The 21,352-nt window shown below is 33.9% G+C and overlaps 1 protein-coding gene across 1 annotated transcript in view; it reads left to right on the top strand.

The window, feature by feature from the left end:
* Positions 1-21,352, top strand: part of Stk3 (serine/threonine kinase 3) — a 266,131-nt gene that overhangs the window by 37,702 nt on the left and 207,077 nt on the right. Inside the window, exons 4-6 of the mRNA XM_048801896.1 lie at positions 291-422; positions 14,940-15,104; positions 15,725-15,892. Of these exons, the coding sequence (XP_048657853.1) occupies positions 291-422; positions 14,940-15,104; positions 15,725-15,892 (465 nt within the window). The remainder of the gene's footprint in view (positions 1-290; positions 423-14,939; positions 15,105-15,724; positions 15,893-21,352) is intronic.

The raw sequence follows: 21,352 nt of genomic DNA, 5'->3' as shown, positions 1-21,352 counted from the left end.
CCCTTGGAGAAGGTATAATAAACTTTACTATTAATTATTAAGATTTATTTGGCTTGGTATTGTCTCATTGCTAACAATAGAAATATTTTTTGATATATGTGGGTTTCTGTTTCATAAAATGCTTTTGAGGGGTTTATATATGCCTCTGTGTTACTGAACTAATTCATGTTTGACTTTCCTAATCACTCTATTGCATGTTCTCCCTTTGTGTAATAGATACTACTTCATACTGGATTTACGACTCCTTATATATTGAGTGCTTTTTTGTTGTCTTCTGATCTCGTTTTCAGGAATCTTTTCATGTGGGAAAGGATTTTAAAATGTCTACCCCACTGACGATTTTCACAGTAGAGTATCAGTTCTCTTTCTCTGTAGATCAAGGGATTATAAGCAGCGTGTATATATGTGTATTTACATATGGTGTAAGTAGTGAAAGCTTTCACTTTGAATCACCAGTTGTGGGACTTTGTGATAGATTATTAATCTTTTTTTTTTTCTTGCCAGACATGTGCAATCCAGATTTCATGAAAGACAGCCTCTCTTTGCCTTCTTGTATATAATAATGGTTAAAATATTCTAGTAATGTTTCTTAATGTATGTAGTTTGTGTTGAACAGAAGATTTGTGTTTTCTGGACGAATCTCATAGCCTTTTTTATTGTTTAAAACCTTAGGTATTTTATACTCTCTTTTTTTTGGGTGGGATGAGATAGAATGGTAAAGGATGGTAGGGAGTTCCCGAGTTGTTCTGTTTTTCCCAGTGTTTTCTTGATCCTGCAAGCCCTTTTAAATTGTTTTCTTTTTCCTCAGGGAAAGAGGGAAAGAATTTTGGTTTTAAAGGAGTTGGAATAAGAGGTTTGAGGCTTGAGAGATGTTCAAATTAGTCTTACTTGTAAGCTTATATATTACTTTTGAGATTTAAGTATTTCAGAGATGGCTACATATTCCTCAGGTTTCTTTCAACTATTATTTTTTCAGAAGGGGTTTTGGTCATCATTGCATGTGATTTTATCACGTGTGTCATAAAAACTAATGAAAACAGAAACATTTGAGGCTTTCTGTAAAATGAACTCTGAATGCAATATTAATACAATTTGACATGGGCATTTTTTTAGCTGGAGGAGGTCGTTCTAGGAAGATGAAGGCAAAAAGGGGGACCTTTTGTTTGAAGTGTTCATTTTTTAACATATTTATTCTACTGCCTCTAATTATTGTTCCCTTTTGTTTGGGGGCTGAAAATGGAAATCAGTTAAGAGATCTTATAGTGTTACGTATCTAGAATAACCTCTAGAATTACTGGAGTTTGTGGCTTGTGTTTTGTACAAACCTCTTTTTCTAGGATTTTCTCCTCTCTTTGGTGTTACCTTTGAGATTATTCCATCATTTTTGATTCTTGGTTACAAATTAAAGGAAACCTTGCCTAAACTTTCTGGCTTAAATAAAAAGGAGAATTTATTTGCTAATATAAATAAAAAATTTCACAGAGTTAGTTTTGCTCGTGGCTTGGTTCTGGGTTAAAGGAATTGAATTCATCTTTTTGTTTTGCTATCTCTTTATTGATTCAGCTTTCACACACTCTTTTCTTGAAGTTATAAGATGACTGCTAGCAGAAAAGTCTTGTGCTGCATTGCTTCAGAATGACTTTTTCTGAGCAAATCATTTTAGCCAAGAATGTGATGTGGTAATTGGCTTGGATCCAGGTCATGTGTCCCACCTGGAATCAGGAAAGTTGACTACTTCAACTACATGGCCTGAGGATTGGGAAGGTAGTGATTTCCTAAAAGGAAACCAGAGTATGTTAACATAGTAGAAGGGTGAATGGGTGCTAGTCTGATAAAAAAGAATATATATAGGAACATATTTAACAAACCTAAAAATCAAAACAAAAATATATCAGGAATAAAAAGCAATTTAAAAACTCCTCTAAAATAGCTCCCAAAATGAATGTTAAGCTTTGGACGAGGTCTCTGGTGACACTGAGTGTCAAAGCTATTGAGCCCTCAACTCTTTCTTCCATTGCATTTAAGGGTAAGGTTGATGTTTCTCAAGGATCCTATTCCTGCTGTTATCAGTAGTTATGTTTATTGTAAGAATTCTCTTAGAAAATCTACTCATCAGGATTGAAGACCCGTGGTTCCCTTTAGACCAGAGTGGTTTGACCTGGATGTTATTTCTGATGTTTTTGACCCCTTCATTTACAACCATTTTCTCACCCTGGGAAGGTACTTCTGTTAGTGTCATACTAGAATTGTGAGAGAATGAGTCCATGGATGAGATTTGTGTATTTTTTTTTTTTTTTTTTGGTACCAGGAATTGAACCCAGGGGCACTTAACCACTGAGCAACATCCCCGACCCTTTTTATTTTTTATTTTGAGAAAGAGTCTCACTAAATTGCTGAGGCTAGCTTTGAACTGATGATCCTCCTGCCTCAGCCTGTTGAACCCCTGGAATTACAGGTGTGTGCCATGTGCCTGGTGAGATTGAGTTCTGCGTGTTCTTTATGCTTGCTTCTTGAAATTCCAACTTGCTGCAGAAAAAAAAAATTGGAAATTAATGACTATGCATTGTAGGATTTCACTACTAGAATTTTTATAGCATAAATCATACACATCATGCTTTATTATATCTTTTCTAAATTCTTTGATTGGATTATAAATACTTTGTGATTTTTTTTTCCATGTTACAATCTAGTCTCTTGAGTAGACTTTCCTCTTTACCTTAACTAAGTAAATTAAGCTTACAAAGGTATTTCTTTGGCTTCTCTTATTGGTCAGTTGCCCAGTTTCACCTTTATTACTATTCTTACTGGCATTTCTCCCAGTTCTGTTTTTTTCTTTCGTCATTCAGGCCCATATTCATACACTTTATTTTTATATTGTTCATTGCTGTCCAGTCCTGCTGCCTATCACGCCAGATCTACAGTAAGCCCTGTCTCCCTGTCACAAACTTGACCCATTAGCACACTGTGATAATGGTTATTTGAAGTGATGTGGTTTAGTGGAATGACCCCTGAATGTGGAACAGGAAGACCAAGTTTCAGTGCCTGAATTGTTACTTATTAGCTCTGTAGTCTTGGGTACATTGTGTAACTCCTCTAAACTTCAAATTCCTAACCCTAAAATGGATTTAATATCACATTACTTGCCTTAACCTACATCAGTGTTTTCTTGTAAAGGACAAAAATGATGAGTGTCAGCATTCTGTAACCCAAGAAGTTCTATACAAATATAAATTCTTACATTATTACTGTTAAGGAAAATCTTTAAAAAATGGTAATTTAATTTTAAGTTACTAATGTTTAATAATTTGTTGAAATAACAGATCTTCCCCAACATCAGAAAAACATATAAAAATCATTATGTCTTATTTAGCAGTCTTATTTAGTTAGGTAATAAAAATGTACTTAAGTTAATTTTCCAGAAAATGTAAATATAGCTCCTTGAATGGCAAACCTTGAATTTTTTCTTTAAATCTTAATTTTAATAACATTTGATGGAGCTCAAACAGTCAGCAAAATTATTTGTACTTTTTTTTGGGGGGTGGGTATTGAACCTGGCCTTGAACCCAGTAATGCTCAACCACTGAACTTTATCTCTAGTCCCTGCAGCCCCCACTTTTAAAAAAATATTTTATTTTGAGACAGGGCCTTGCTAAGTTGCTGAGGCTGGCTTTGAGCTTGCCACTCTCCTACCTCAGCCTTCTGAGTCACTGGGATTATAGGTGTGTGCCATCATACCCGACTAATTATTTGTACTTTTAACCTGTGTGTAACTTTCTCCTCTCTCACCTTTTAATTATAAAACTTAAGGAAAATATTAACTTAAGCCCATTGTAAAAAATCTCAAATAGCAGAAAAGAGAAAATTAATGTTTCCATACCCACTTCTTTTACTTCCTTGAGGTCATGTCAGTTAATTTCTTAAGAGTTCTTTCCGCAGCTATATGTGCAAATCTTGTTTTAAACAAAGGATTCATACCACATGTGGAATTCTATATCTTGCCTTTCTCTAAACTTATGATATATTTTATTCACCTCTTTATGCCAGTGTGTATATTTGTAACTGAGTCCTTTTTTTCTAGTCTGTAGATAAAATGAGTTCCAACTTTTCACTTTTTTGCTATTAAGTTTGCAGAAACTTTTGTATATATGTATTGGCATAGTTGTGCTGTTCTTTAGACACATTCTGAGAAATGGAATTACTAACTCAAAGGGCATGATCATTTTTAAAAAATATTTTGTTTCTTGGTTATAGTTGGACATAATACCTTTATTTTTATGTGGTGCTGAGTATTGAATCCAGCACCCCGCATGTACTAGGTGAGTGCTCCACCGCTAAGCCACAACCCCAGCCCCATGGTTATTTTTAATAAATAGTTTTCCTATGGAACCACAAGGGTGCTACTTCATATATGATTGTTTTAAGAGTAGAGCAGGGTTTTTTTTTTTTTCTTGTGGTAAAAGATTGTAGATAGACTCCAGTATTGAGCATACCTAAATTATGAAAGAGATACGAATTTTGCTTTTGGTGCTTTTCTGTTGCTTCTCTGACTTTTTCTAATTTTGCTAGATAAGTTTTTTTTCCCCTAAATTAATTCTATCAAAGAACTCTCCTTTGGGATTTTAAGCAAGGTTATAGACATGTTAGTTGCTGCTGCTGCTGCTACTACTACTACTACTACTACTACTGTAGTTACTCATACTATTACACTAAGTTGTTATTGTATTCTTTAATTTTTCCACTTCTAGTTCTGGTTTTGAGGTTACTGTTTTCTTTTTAAAAGTTCAGATATGATCTTGTTATCTTTCCACTTGAAAATTTATAGATGTTTAAAACATTTGAACTTAACCTGACCTCCCATTTTGCACTGTTTATCCATACACATTGCATTGAAACACAAAGAGCCATTCAGTAGTACTCAACTTCATATATTTTTATTCCCAACGCCTTTGCAGACAATGATATTTCCTTTCCTCTTTGGCCACTTGATAAACTTTGTTCATTCTTTAAGAGTCAGCTTAGAAGTCACCTCCTTGATGGAGCCTCCCTGAAGTAGGGAGAATGGTGAGTTAAGATTGTTAAGGCTGGCAGAACCTGTACCATTTAAGTAAGGCATTTAAGGTTTTGTCAGAAGGGTTGGATTTTATTTTAAGATTATTAATTCTGATGCACAGATATCTTTCAGAACCACTGGAGTATTGCTTTAGTTCATCTTGTTATTTTAAACATTTAGCATTGTAATGATTTATTTTCCCATCCCATAAAATTCTGAGCATCATGAAGATTGAAACAGTAGAATAGACTTTTCAGTGAATTCTTGTTGGTGCCTACTTTTTTTTTTTTTTTTAAGTTGTTGATGTACCTTTATTATTTATTTATTTATATGTGGTGCTAAGAATTTAACTTAGTGCCTTACACATGCCAGGCAAGTGCTCTGCCATTGAGCCACAACCTCAGCCCCTGGTGCCTACTTTTTATGGTTGTGTTGTATATTAAAATGATATGTGTAGATTGGTTGATAGTAATAACTCAATAAATGTAAACTGTTGTTATCACTGGATAGATAAATTCTGACTTGGGGAATATGGAGTGATTTCTTGAAAGACATGAGATTTGGTTCAGGCCTTTAAAGACTATGTAAGTTTCAATCCAATAGTTTTTAATAACTTATACAAAGTCATTATGAGAATGAAACTTAAAATTTTATAATAAAATACCCATCTGTCTGTGATACTTGAAAAGGAGAACAATGTCTTTTTGTATCCTTAACTAATAGGTACCTAACAGTAAAATTAACACATTGTTTTATATGCATAAATAATTGTAAGAAAGGTACAGTTTTAGGTAGGGTTGTCAAAGACTCACTTTTAGAAAGTTTAAATTCTAAAAATTAAAAACTTAAAAGTTTTCTATTAAAATTTAATTTTGCAGGATCCTACAATACCTTCACTACTATTCATTTTGACTGACCTAAAAACATTAAGGCAGTCTATATACCTTAAACCTGTTGTGCCTGTGCCCTTGAGACAAGTTGGTGGGTATAATTTTATCAAAACCATATACACAGTGACATGTTAAATATATCATATTATTATACTAATCATAGGACTCTAGAAACAAAAGTCATGAGAGGACTAGATTCTATCAAAACCATCTTTTTGTTTTTGTACAATGAAATTCTTTTTAAATTTGCCAGTGAATTCATACTACTATTGAAACCAGATGTGGACTTCCGTCTTTTAATGTATTAGCTCAGCTACAAAAGTCTTATTTCCATCCCTGATTGCTGAATATTTCATTCATGGTTTATAATCTCTCTACCATTTTCTTTCTCTCTCATAAAACAGACTATAAAATGTGATTCAAGCGATTTTAATTGTCTATTTATATAGAGACAGAAATGAAATTAAACAATAATGTATTGAGAAAAATCTAATTATAAATGATGTTATGTGATAAAATTTTTCATTTGATTCTTAACTTATTATTAAAGGACTGGGGCTTGAGAATGGATTTTAGAACCCAAATCTTCCATTATCTCCTTCCATTGAAGGCAGACCCTTTCTCCTGTCCGTCCCCCGCCACCCCCCGCCCCTGCCAAATGTTTTCAGTATAAACCTGAATATTTTCAAATAGTTGGGCATGGATCTACTTGACCGATAACTTGAATTTTAGTACTTTAAAGTTTTATGTAGTAGTGGGAAGAAATAGTTTCCAAATAAAAATCTAGCTACTTTTGGTAATTGGCTCTGTTTATATGCAAATGAAATTTGTTAAAGAAGCTTACTTAAAAACAAAACTCCACCTATTTAGTAAAATGACTGTCAATTTCTTTATTTTTTGGTTAAAAATGGTCAACATGTATCTAACAGGCATGAAATAAACATAATATTAACATCTAGATCAGGGCCTCCTATGTAGTTTTCTCTAAATAAATATATATTCTGTCTCACACTACTCTCCTTCTCCATTAGTCACCCAGTACTTGAGGATTGGCTTAAATCTTGGTATGGATATTGTTCTTGTCTAAAGTTCATTCAATTCCCTTATTTTTAATAGGCCAGGTAAGAATTTATTACTTTAAATTTTCTAGATTTATCTGCATTTTGGTACTACAATGCTGAAATTTCACCCATTACTTTCCACCATTTTCCTCATCTTAATGAAAAGAAGAAAATGGCCTTACTGGTTTCTAAGTACCATTTTATGATTTTTACATTTTTGATTTTCACTTCATTATTGAGTTTCTATATTTGTAGTCTTCTCTTTCTGTGGGTGGTATATTACTTTTCTTATCCAAAGTCTTTTTTTTTTTTGGTACCAGGGGTTGTACCCAGGGGTGCTTAACTATATCCTCAGCTCCTTTTACTTTTTATTTTAAGGTAGGGTCTCACTAAGTTGCTTAGGGCCTCACTGAATTGCTGAGACTGACTTTGAACTTGTGATCCTCCTGCCTCAGCCTCCCAAGCCACTGGGATTACAGGAGTGTGCCACTACACCTGGCTCTATTAATTTTAGTGACACTTTTTCTTTCCTTCCCTAAGTAATTGCCCTTTCATTGTGATTCCATTTTAGTTTTAAAGTGCTTTTTGTAATGAGTTTATGTCATTCCTACTAGATGGGAACCCTTCAAGGTTAGGTTGATGATTTTTTTACCCCCTTATTTAGTATAGAATAAGTACTAGGTAAGTGTTTTGTTTTTTTTCAGTGAACAAATGTTTTGTAGGTTTTTGTAAATTAAGAAATCACTTCTTTATTCTTAGGTCACTTTTATACATAGTTCGTACTCTTCTTGTCTGCCACATTCTTAACATTGTGACCTATATGGAATAATATATAACTGATACTTCATTGTTTAATTTGCTTTTCTTTGATAATAGTTAAGTTTATTTTTCATATATGTTAACCATTTCCTTTATAGATTTGTGAGTCATATATTCATTTCATTGGCCTGCTTATTTATTGGGACATGATTCTTTTTCTGAAGGATGCAAGCTCTTTACAATCTAAATAATTCTCTACACTTAAATATCTTACTGTGTTTGCTGTGATTATTTCTCTGAACTTATTTTTTTTTAATGTAGACAAAGCTAATAAATTCCCATAATTCTTTGTTTACTTTTTTATTAGAAACTATTTTTCCTGCCTTGTGATTTGAAACCTACTTTGATTTTCTATTTTTATTTAAATATCTTTAAATGTTTGAGTAATTGATCTATGCATTTGTATCAGTGGGATTTAAAAACATCTGTTTTCGATACAGTACTCATAAAGACATTCATAATATGCTTAGGGATTACTTTTCAGGCCAGGTGAGTGTGCTTATTTGAAGGATATATTAACAGGTATACTGTCTTGTTGACTGATATGTCATTTTAAATAATTTGAATTTTAATTCTGAGGTGGGGCAGGCACTCTGTCTGATATTCAAGGCTGATAGTTTTTACTTTTTCGTGCATGGATGTTGTTAACCATAGGTGGCTGTTCAGGTTGATTAATATATGGTTGGCAGCTATTCTGATTAGACATTTGTTTTTCTGATTGTCACACATTTTGATATCACCCTTGGAACAAGCCTGAAATCCCCTGTCCCTTTTTAATTTTGTGACAGTTCATACTTCATGTTGGTAACATCTAGGACTACTGAGACAAAGGGGTATGACTGCAGAAGTTTTGTGGGCTTTGCCACTTAGTGTTTGTATGACATTTGGCAGACTGTATAATTTCTCTGAATTTGTTTCCTCGTCTATAAAAAGTGTGATAATAAATATTTCTGCTTGCATATTTGAGTAGCTGTGAAATCACCTAAAATAATTGTTATAAACTGTTGTCTAAAGACAGAATTACCACAGCTAACTTGGGAGGCTGCGGTAGGAGGATCACAAGTCTGTGGCCAGTCTAGACAACTTAGCAAGACTTTGTCTCAAAATAAAAAAAGGGGCTAGGGATATGATAGAGTTCAGTGGTGGAGCACTTGCCTAGCAAGACAAAATTATAACCAATTTAGTAAAGATCTAAATTGGCTTTATTTGGGATTCTAGAATCAGGCAATACTTCATTCTATAAAATAGAATCAATGTTCCAATGAGCAAAACAGAGGAGGTTGGTTTTATAAAGAAAGAAAGGATGGAAAAAGTAGAAACAAAAACCAAAAAGCAGGTTGAGTTTTTCAAAGTTACTCTCCTGTAGCTGAGCATGGTGGCCCACACATGTAATCTCAGCTGCTCTAGAGGCTGAGCAGGAGGATCACAAATTTCAGGCCAGCCTGGACAATTTAGCCAGATGGTGTCTCAAAATAAAATGAAAAGAGCTGGGGATGTAGCTCAGTAGTACAGTGCTTGCTTAGCATGTGTGAGACCCTGGCTTCAGTCCTCAGTACTGGAAAAAAATTTCTTTCCTCATAAATCAGGAAGAGGGAAACAGAATAATAGAGAAATAACTGGTTAACAATCAGGTTACTTTTTTGTAAGGATTAAAGCAGAAGGATCTTTATTATCATGTTATTTGAAATTAGTGTATTTAGGAAACTTGACTGCTGTCTCTCATTTTCCTGGTTTTTAAGAATGTCAGGTAACGATTTTGGTATCAGTTTGATATCTTAGAACTTTATTATGAGTGACTCTATTTTAAATTTTAGTATGGTGTGTTAAGGTCTAGTGCAGGAGCTCAGTCCAAAATAATGGCTTCCTATAATTTTTAAATCTATACTGTAAAATAAAAATTTAAGAGAACATATACTTCCATGTTATAGAAAATATTCACTTATTTATTTATTGTTTAAAATGAGTTTATTGAGAAAAAATTTTCAGAATTGAAGCCAAAAATTTTGTGTAAAGATACATCTTTTGAGCCTTAACATTAAAAAAAAAGTTTTTTTCCCCCCTTCCCTGTGCTGGAGATTGAACCTAGGGCCTTGTACATCTAGTCAAGTGCTCTTCCACTAAGCCACATTTCCAGCCCTCAGATGGGTTGTTAAAATGATAGTGTACCACAAATAATTTTTATTATTTATATACTAATGTGAAGGATGGCTTATTCTGTCATTTTTGATTGGAGGAGCATGTGAAGTGAGTAAGAGGACAGTGACTCCCTGAAGCAGGAGAAAGGATTTATTACTAATAGGAGAAAAGCATAGTGAAATTTGCTTCAGGTCTGCCTTCTTCCACCTTTAACAGTTTGTAGCTATATTTAGGCCAGGCCCTCTGGTGTTCTTATAAGCTTCATGAGGACTGGAACTGTCAGTTCCCTTCATCACTGTATACCCAGCATTTTCAATTTGTACAGTAGAGCCCAGGCAAATAGATATTTGTTGATTGAACAAAAAGATTGATGTCCAAAAGAGTCTGAATTTATTTGGTTATTAAGAATAGACTATTTTCACATGAAAATGTTTTGTTGATATCTTATAGAATTAGAATGAACCTTTTAAATCATCTAGCAAAGTCAGACAGTTCATGAATCACTATAAGATCTCTGGCAAATCTTTTTTTAGTATGTGATTTTTTTTTTTTAACCAGGCACTTTATAGCATTGAAATCGGACAGATCTTGAGATTCTGTTGTACACTAGATCTATTTTATACTGAACTTTCTCTAGTGCAGCTCCAAAATAAGAATTATAGGGGCAGAGATGACAAATCAGAGAGTTAATGGAGGATTAGTAACATTTATTAATTGGAAATTCTGTACTGTTAGGAAGATAAAAATTGAAGTCTAGGCAACCCAAAAAGATCATCACTGAAGTAATTAAACAAGGCACAGTTTTATGGACTGATACTGCTTTTGCAACATCCTACACTCTAATCTTCAGGCAGGCAGTTGAGGGTGGGGAGAGAGGAGGAAACCCAGACACAAACTATACTGTAGCACCACTATCTTGCACACCTTCTGCAGTGGTACAGTGTGGGACCTAAATAAATTCCTGCCTACAAATCACAGACCTTGGTTGCTAATGACTAATTTAGCAAGATTGAGAACATCACACATAAGAATATGTAATAACAAATCCCATTATTATGTGCAACTATAATGCACCAAACGAAAAACAAAACAAAAAAAGACTAGGAACATCAGATTAAAATCTGAGAAGAGCTATTCCAGGAAGAGTGTCCTAAGGTTCTCAGAAAAATGGGGAACTTGATATATATGATAGAAAAGAATTTCAGCATAAATCAGTAGAGGCACAGAAATTTATTTAGGAGAGCAATGAATATACATTCAAGGAAGAATGCCAGTCATCTCGAGAGTGGAGACTGTTTGGGGGTTCCTGGCTCCTCTTGAAACTTGGTGAAGGGTGAGTATGGGTTGCTTTGTAGGGATAACATCAGTCTGGTGATTACAGAATGGTTTATTGTGCTCTGGTCATTCTCTGGATCTTTAGGCATATGTGGATAGTGATCAAGAGATAGTGCTGGAAAGTCCCTTAAGTTATAGTTTCTAAAAAGATCATATCTCTCTTTGCTTTATTGGTTTATTGATGGACTCACAAACAGTGCACAAGGTAGATTTACCGATTTCCTGGAAAATTGGGAGTGACTGGCTTGGGAGAGTGACTGACCTGACAATGTATTAGAATTCCAGATTAAAATTATATTTCCTTGTCCTTCATGTCTTCTTTTTACCTTTTTTTTTTCTTCAAACTTCTCCTGTCCTACATTAGGAGGATACCTGCTTTTTGCATCAATAAGTCTGTATCCACTCTTTCACTATTTATTGAATACTGACTCTATGCCAGGCATGGTCATATTCATCTGTGAACAAAACAAAGATCCTTGCTCTTGTGGGTCCTTTAGTAGAGTGCTATCCAATAGAAACATAAGTCACATGTAATTTAAAATTTCTAGTAGTCACATTTAAAAGGAAAAAAGACACTTGTAAAATTAATTTTACTAATGTGTGGTATGTATTATGTATGATATCAATATGAGGTAATATGAAATAGTATAATTTAAATGTATTAAACACTAGTATTTCATAATATAAAGTCAACATTAATGACTACATTAGAACACTAATATATAACACACTTAAAAGGGAATCACAAATTATTAGTAAGATATCTTACATTCTCTTTTTTGTATTAAGATTTGATCTTGGGCTGGGGATGTGGCTCAAGCGGTGGCGCGCTCGCCTGGCATTCGTGCGGCCCGGGTTCGATCCTCAGCACCACATACAAACAAAGATGTTGTGTCCGCCGAGAACTAAAAAAAATAAATATTAAAAAAAGACTCTCTCTCTCTCAAAAAAAAAAAAAAAGATTTGATCTTTTGTGTATATTTTACCTTTATGTCGTATTTCAATTTTTAGAAAGCATATATAGTTAGTGGCTACTGTATTCATAGTCAGGCTTTAGAGCATAGTGCTTGCTTTCTGTGGATCGACAAGTCACACCATCTTATTTGAGACAGAGTTAGTGTTAGGGTTAAAAAAAAGTTCCTGGAAGGGCTGGGGTTGTGGCTCAGTGGTAGAGCGCTCGCCTAGCACATGCGAGGTGCTGGGTTCAATCCTCAGCACCACATAAAAATAAACAAATAAAATAAAGGTATTGTGCCCAACTATAACTAAAAAAATATTAAAAAAAAAAGTTCTTGGAAGTACCAGAATTTTCAAAAAATCCACACTCCTTATCCATTGGCTGGTAAAAACCTTAGATGACTTGGTGCTTGTTTGTCTCTTTTTCTTGCCAAATCACTCTGGCTAGAACTTTATCTAGTACTGTGTTCAATAGATATCGTGAAAGCAGGCATCCTTGCCTTGGTTCTATTCTTGAAGAAAAGCTTTCAGTCTTTCACCATTGAGTCTTTTGTTCACTGTAGGGATTTTGTATATGACTTTTATTATGTTGAGATAATGCAGTTTTCTTCTATTTCCAGTTTTGTGTTTTTATTCTGAAAGAACATTAAATTTATCAAATGATTTTTCTGGTATCAGTTGAGATGATCTTGTGGCTTCTTTTCTTTTGTTCTAGTAAGACGATGCATGCACTACATTGTTTAAATTTTGTGTATTGCACCATCCTAATATTCTATGAATATATTTCATTTGGTCCTGGTGTATAATCCTTTACTTTCCTACTGAATTTCAATTGCCAGTTTTTTGTTGAAGATTTTTGCATCAATGTTCATAAAGAATATGGTGGGGGCTGGGTTTGTGGCTCAATGGTAGAGTGCTTGCCTAGTATATATGAGGCACTGGGTTTGATCCTCAGCACCACATATCAATAAATAAAATAAAGGTCCACTGACAACTAAAAAAAAAATTAAGAAAAAAGAATATGGTGGTAGTTTTCTTGTAGTAGCTTTGTTATTGGGATAATAGGAGTTTTAGAAGTGTTCCTTCCTCCTCAGTATTTTTGAAAGTTTTGAGAAGTTGAGTCAAGGTATTTTTACTCCTGCCTCTTGCTTTTAATGTAGAATGTTGTGTTCCTGGATAGCCATTTACATGGTTGGCTCCTTCATATTGTTTAGACCTCAGTAAAAATGCTTTCCTAGGAGTGTAGCTCAGTGATAGAGCATATGTGAGGCACTGGGTTGGATCCCCAGCATCCTGCCCCTACCCATTAAAAAAACAGTGCCTCCCCCAAAACAAAAACCTATCACAAACAAAAATTCAGGTTTTCTTGGATATCTGATCTAAAGCAGTTCCTTAGTTATTTTTACTTAATTCTCAGAAATTTCATTACCCTCTGAGCAATTATCATTGACTTTTTCTTGTTTTAATCTTTTTATTTCTATCAAATTATCCCTTCCTATGTACACAGAATATAAGTTTCACGAGAACAGTCCTTGTCTTTTGGGGTTGTTATGGTTGTTTCATTACATGGTCATAATTGAGTAAGTCAATGGACATTGGTGACACTCATGAGTCAGGGGATGGGGCTGAAATTTCCAACTCTCTAATCACAAGGTGGTTTTCTTTGGCAGCTGTCTCTCATTTGAAGCTGTGTGGGGGCCCTGAAGAGCCATTTCATTAGAATAAACTCTGTGAGGTTGAAAGGAGCATATTATGAATAATAAAAAGTAGTGCTTTTATCTCCATCATTCAGCAAATTCCAAGGTGTGTTTAGAAACTCCTATGACAGGAACCTGGAAAGAAGACCAGATATTTATTATCATTTTGTAATATCTTACTACTTTAGAGGATTGTGGTAAGGATAAATGAGACAGTGCATTCAGAACTCTTAGCAATTCTTGGTTCAAAGAGTAGTGGCTCCGCTACTATAACAGTCCAGAATGTTTCTTTTCCCTTCTCTTCTTGCTTGACCTTTTCTCATGTTTCTTTTCTCTTGAAGCCTTCACATTTATTTCCAGTTTCCTAATCTTTCTCAGACAGTTTCACTTTTGAGCTTTCAGTGTTAGGTTAGAAATCAGGCTTGGGTGGATTAGGGGTGACCTGGCAGGAAGCAGGAAGGGTGACATTGGTTAAGTGCTTCATGCAGAAGACTTGCAGCAAGTCTCACTGTGTTCCTTTATTTCCTTTCCTTGGTGTAAAGCTGTTGGTCTTCATTTTCTTCAAGAATTGCAGGCATCACAGGGAAGATTGTCTGAATTTGCTTTTTCAGAACAGGTAGCTATAGTAGTACCTGCCACCCAGGTATTAGACAACATGTGAAATAGTGATTTTGTATGGTCATGCTGATTTTTGGGACATGTTTTTTGCTTTATGAATGACACTGGTAATTTTATTTCTTTGTTTTTGTTTTTTCTTTTTTTTTCAACATTGGGAATTTTATAGAAAAATTTGATTATCCTTTCATCAGAAAAGTGTTATGAAAATAATGACAGATGTTTGTGTGTGTATGGGAATGGGTTCTTGATTATTTTCTCTTTAGCCTTTTAGTAGAGGTTTAATGGCCATTAGGAAGAAGTACTTATACGTGTGCTCTCTGGTAAGAATTTATCTAAAATGGCATTTTAATATAGTTCAAAAAATATTTCTTTCCAGTTAACAGAAGATGAAATTGCAACCATTCTAAAATCTACACTGAAAGGATTAGAATATTTGCATTTTATGAGAAAAATACACAGAGATATAAAGGCTGGAAATATTCTCCTTAATACAGAAGGACATGCAAAATTGGCAGATTTTGGAGTGGCTGGTCAGTTAACAGTAAGTTAACTTTAATAATTTTGGAAACACTTTTGCTCATTTGGTGAGGCTTGATTGTAACTAAACTTTGATAACTTTTTGGGGGGTCTGGAAAGAAACATGTAACTTCATTGTTCTTGTGGAGGATCCATAACTGAGCCAAATTGTAAGTTTATAATTTAAGGGACAGTGAATATAAAAATACATCTTGTAGTCATCAGAATGTTTAAGTGTTGTAACAGGGAAGCTATATCATTTCCCTTGGTACATTGGTTTTTATAGTTTTTACTGTCATAGTACTATTTTCATTGACTGCCTTTAATGAAGTGGAGATAGTTACTTGTAGACTCTTGGTTATTTCTAAAATTCCTAATATATCATACTACAACTAGTTGAGGATTTAGGAAAACAGTCCACTCCCTGTAGAATTTGAGAATAGAATTTGATGTTTTAGCATAAATATTTTAAAGAACGTGTGTGGGCTGGGGTCGTGGCTCAGTGGTAGAGGGCTCACCTAGCATGCGTGGAGGCACTGGATTCCATCCTCAGCACCATATTAAAAAAAAGATATTAAAAAATGTTGCATACAGATTTCCTTTGTGTTTTATAGTAGTATTCATATTTATGTAATGTTTTTGCAGGATACAATGGCAAAACGCAATACTGTGATAGGAACTCCATTTTGGATGGCTCCTGAGGTAATTCAAGAAATAGGATATAACTGTGTGGCTGATATCTGGTCACTTGGCATCACTTCTATAGAAATGGCTGAAGGGAAACCACCTTATGCTGATATACATCCAATGAGGGTAAGAAATTATAGTTTGTTGTCAACCTTGTAAGTGTTTCAGTTTTGCAATGCATACACAGAATAGTAAATATTAGATAAATAAGTTCATTTGAATTTAGATTCTGTGCAAAAAGTAGTAAAATTATCTGTCAAAGATTAGTGACTGTTAATTCTCTTCTCCTTGTATTCTTTTTTCCCCGGTGGCAGGGATTGAACCACTGAGCCACATCCCCAGCCATAGTTCTATTTTTTATTTTGAGGCAGAGTCTCACTAAGTTGCTTAGGGCCTCGCTAAATTGCTGAGGCTGGCTTTGAACTTGTGATCCTCCTGCCTCAGCCTTGCTGGTTGCTGAGATTATAGGCTTGAGCCACCATGCCTGACTCCCCTACACTCTTTTTTTAAGTTTTAAAAAATTTGTATTTTTAAAAAATTTTTATTATTTTTTTACTGTGAAAAATATATATAGTCATATAAAATATGACTAAAACTTTTTATTAAGGTAAACCTGGATAAAAACTAGAATGTATCACCTACACAAAACATTATACCTGTACACATCTGTAAAATACTCTGAAATTTTATATATGTATGTATTTAAAAGGTATAATCACTAAAATTTTCATAAGACATAATTTTCACTTAGTGAGAGTTTCATTATACTTAGGTGGTAAGAAAATTTGAGACCATAAATTAATAAAAAAAGAAAATTGATGAGAAATCAACAAGTTAATGACAATGTAGCATATTTCATATAAACATGCCTGGTACAAAGCCTTAACGACAGAGAATCTCTGAACTTCCTTAGCTCCTTCAATTTATTTCTACTCTTTTTTTAAATTTATTTTATTTTATTTCTTACATACATGACAATAGTGGAATGCATTACAATCATAATTATCCATTCACAGCACAATTTTTCATAACTCTGTATATAAAGTTTGTTCACGCCAAATTATGCCATTATACATGAGCTCTCATTTTTTTTTTTGCATTACAATTCTTAATACACCTTTATACTACAATTTATCATATCTCTGTATATAAGGTATGTTGACACCAAATTCACATCTTCATACATGCATTTTGTATAATGATGAGGGTCTCCTTCCACCGTTCATGCTATTCCCCTTCTCCCTTCCTTTCCTTTATACCCCTATTCCCTGTCTAGAGGTAATCTTCCTCCCATGTTCTCCCTCCCTACCCTATTTTGAGTCACCCTCCTTATATCAGAGAAAACATTTGGTGTTTGTTTTTTTTCCTCCTTCTCTTCCTCTCTCAACCTCCCAAGTGTTACTATTTCTACTACGTATAATTTACTAAAATGCAAATAGGTATTTGTTTCTATGCTTCTTATTGTCCTCCCATGTACTTAACTACCCTAAAATACCTCCTGTCTATTTTCCTGCTAATAACCCCCTTCATTAGAGTTCTCCTCCAAAGTAGCTAAGGTATATTAACCCCATACCCTCACGTCTTTCCTCCTTAACATAATGTCCTACAGCCAACCCTCAGTTCTCTGTTTCTTTAGCTAGTCCTTGTTGAGAAAATAGAATTTCTTTTTTGAGCACTTTTATATTCTCCTATGGATTCTTTTTGGAGGATATGCCTTGCTTATTCAAATCTGATTTCCTGTGCTTTAAAATGGTTCCTAATGACATTTCCCCCTAGATTTATTATTATGTGAATTTCAATTCTTGTAGATAAGTACATTTATCTTTGCAAATTTATTGCCCTCTAGTGGCTGTAGTTACTACAAGAAGGATATAGGAATGAAATGGGAGGAATGTATGTATGTTTTTGTGTATGTGTTTGTAGAAGATGATATGGTGACTGGAGAAATGTGTGAAATCAATAGAAGGAATGAAAAAGAATGCAATATTTTAGAATATCTGAAGAGGAATAAATTTGAATTATGCCTGACATTATAATGTTATTCATTAAATTTTAATAAGATAAATATATTATACTGAGACATTTTACAGAAATAATTCTTTGAGTAATACTGTTGTATACATATTCCCTGTATATATCAACTCCTTTTGCTAAAACAAAAAATAAATTCTTTATTTGGAAGTAACATAATACATAGCAAGGTCAGCATAGAAATAGGGACACAAATTCTCCTTTCTTCTCTAATTATTATTTATTTTTGTAGTACTTTCAGCTAAGATATCTGTAGGGTGATCCTCAAATGAGTTGTATCTGACGTTAAAGCAGTAGGGTTTACTAAATTATCCAAGGTCGAGTTCCAGAGCTGGGAATTAATATAGACTGCTATTCTGCCCCTTCCTTTGTAAATCTTAATTTTTCATACAGATATTTCATCATATTAAATTTGACCTGTGCTAGTCTGGCTGATAACAAAGAATTGAAATATGTGGCTCCTGATTCAAGGGTCTTAAAATATCACTTGAGAGTTTGAATTCATACCTATGAAATAGTAAAATTATAACTGAAGATGGTATTTTTCTTTAAACAAATATACATGAGCTGTATATGTTGTAAACTTCCTAGGATGCCTTGCTCACTTTTTAAAAAAAAAATCAATCTATATCCTACCAATTTTTCAAGTTCCAACTCAAGATTTTGTTTATATAGAACCTTCCTTGACAGCTACCACCCAAGTAGACTTCTCTTTTTTCTCATAATTTGTATATAGGTCTTTCTTGACTCCATGGTTCTTTGTACAGTTTATCAAGGGTTGCCTTGTGCACTTCCAAACACAGTACAGTTTTAAGTTTTTAAGTTGCTGTTCAAATGATATTGTCATTATTTAACTTTTCTTATGTCCGTGAGCTATTTCACCATTTAAAGTATTGAATTACTAGTTTTGGGAAGCTGTTAAGATCAGATTTTTTCAAAATTTGAGTCACCACTTAAAAGCTCAAATTTCATGTATATATCATATCTATAATTTTTTTTAAAGTTGTAGATGGACACAATACCTCTATTTCATTTATTTATTTTTTTATTTGATGCTCACGATCAAACCCAGTGCCTCATACATGCTAAGGACAGTGCTGTACTGGTGAACCACAATCCCAGCCCCTGAAAGCTCAAATTTTGTCAGACAACAAGTACTCTTTGTTGTTTTCTTGAAAGGACAGACTTACTTGGTACATTTTTGAGAAAATATCTGTCACATACTCAAGTCCTAGTAATCCTAGGGTGTTCTGTCAGTTATTCTTTCAAGTAAAAATGGTGTTCCTTGAAAAAAGAGTTGTACCTTAATTATTTTGCAATTTAGTCACAAAGTGCTCCCCCCCTCCTTACTCTTTATTTTGTGACTTCTCTAATGGTTTAACAACTTGTTTTGGCAGTGCTGGGAATTAAACTCAAGTCTTCACACATACTATGCAAATGCTCTACCACTGAGCTACACAAAGTGCTTTCTCTGGGGATAATTATTGTTTTTTGATATTCAGGGAAGTACTTCATACATATTTTTTATTTTGTTACAAATATATTAAAAAAAGATGTATTCCAGGGTGGAAATTTAATGAGATTAATAATCTTTGCTGTTTCATCAAGTTTTGCAGTAGTTTGGGAATACCCTTGGCCCATAAAAGAAGGAGCTGTCTAAGAGAGGAAAAAAAGGATTGTTGAAGGCCCAGCTAAAATTTGACATTGAGAAATTATATTGGTAACAATCTTAGTTTCTTGGCCTTCTAAATAGCACTCAACTGTGGAGTGCACTACATCTTGGTCTTGATATCCAGATTTAGGTTTTAAGGAATGCTTTTCTTGGAAGGATGAGACTGTGGAGGATTTAAGGATACTATTGAGTAGTTTAGGTATCAGTGGGGTACATTCTGGAGAGAGAGGAGAGTAGAAAGAAATGGAGAAACAAGGAGCTAGAAGAGGATTCTAAACTGATTAAATCAGAATCTCAAATCTTTTCAGTGAGTTAGAGAGCAGATAAAGGGATAGTTAAGGTATGAGAAACTGGTAGAATATGAAAATGTGATTAGTGAGTGAAATATGGAAACTTTCCTATTGTAACTAAATTTTTTTTACTATATCAGCTTTGTGAAAGAAGTATTATAATCTCCATTTAATTGATAGATAAAATGAAATGGATATTTAATGAATTACATTATTTGTTAAGATGATATAGCCTGTTAATAGCAGCACTGAGATGTGAGCTCAGGCCAGTCTATGTTCTTGCCTAGATAACCAAAAATAACCTCTTGTGGCTAGAAAAATAAGAGATGCCCAAACCATATAATCTCATAATTATTCACTTAAAATGTGATTCTTCTAAATTTTCTAGGAAGTAAGGAAACATTTCATTTTTTAAAAATTTTTTTCTCATCCACTTGTGGGTAGTGATACAGATTAATGAGAATAATCTACAAAGTTGTCACAAAGAGATGAAGATATGATTAACAGAAAGATAGCAGATTATTCTCTTAACGTTCTATCCCTTTCTACCGTGCCTGTAACTAGACACATATATTAGGAACATTCCAGAACAGTAGTGCTGACTTCTGAATTTAGTGATCTGGGATTTGATTTCTCAGTTACTTTCTTAGACGCATCATCCTTTTACTATGCTCAGCCTCCAGCCTTGCCTGAAACCTGTTCTTGCCTAGGCCAGCTAAAAAGGGAAAAAAGTGTAGGATGAGCTTGCTTAATTTAGAACAGAGTTGCTCCTGCTTAAGTAGCCATAGATTAATATTGTATTTTTCACTGATTAAGCTTTTTGTAGAACATATATTTGTAGTGTCATCACCTGAGAAATATGAAGAACTCAAAGATGGCATTCATTAGGGAATGAAAATGACTAAGTTGGAAATTTGCAGTTAATTGAGAATTGGTCCTTTGATGGTGTTAAGGTTGAGGTCATTTGTTTATCCACTTTGGCTTATCAGATACTTTATCATTCCTGAGATAGAATAAGAGGTATTTGGTGTATAGATATTCAAGGAGGAATTTCTTAATAAAAAGGGCTATTAAAAATACTAGATTATTTGATAGCAAGGGATTAACTAAATTTGTTAATTTTAATGTGACTCTTTTTAAATTTTTTAAAAGAGAGAAATAGTTTCATTTTCTTAAATTTTAACTATACTCTTCTGCCAAATTCACATACTTTGTTCCTTAGATAGTACTAAAACCAAATTGATTGTTTTTAAACACAGTTTTGATTTTGTTTCACTGTACTGTCTTTCATGTTTGTTTTCCCATTGCTCAGCATAATGAAAAGGGCAAGGAAAGAACTGTTAGAGTTGGACTGAGAACAGTAGCAAAAGTGTCTGATGATTTCTTTTTTTTTTTAATTTTTTATTGTTGGTTGTTCAAAACATTACAAATTTCTTGACATATCATATTCCACACTTTGATTCAAGTGGGTTATGAACTCCCACCTTCACCCCATACACAGATTGCAGAATCACATCAGTTACACATCCATTGATTTACATATTGCCATACTAGTGTCTGTTGTGCTCCGCTGCCTTTCCCATCCTCCCCCCT

Source organism: Marmota marmota, unplaced genomic scaffold, assembly GCF_001458135.2.
Source record: "Marmota marmota marmota unplaced genomic scaffold, marMar, whole genome shotgun sequence".
In the NCBI taxonomy this organism is placed as follows: domain Eukaryota; kingdom Metazoa; phylum Chordata; class Mammalia; order Rodentia; family Sciuridae; genus Marmota; species Marmota marmota.
Note: the sequence above shows the minus strand (reverse complement) of the source record. Positions and strands in the feature narration are given on the sequence as shown.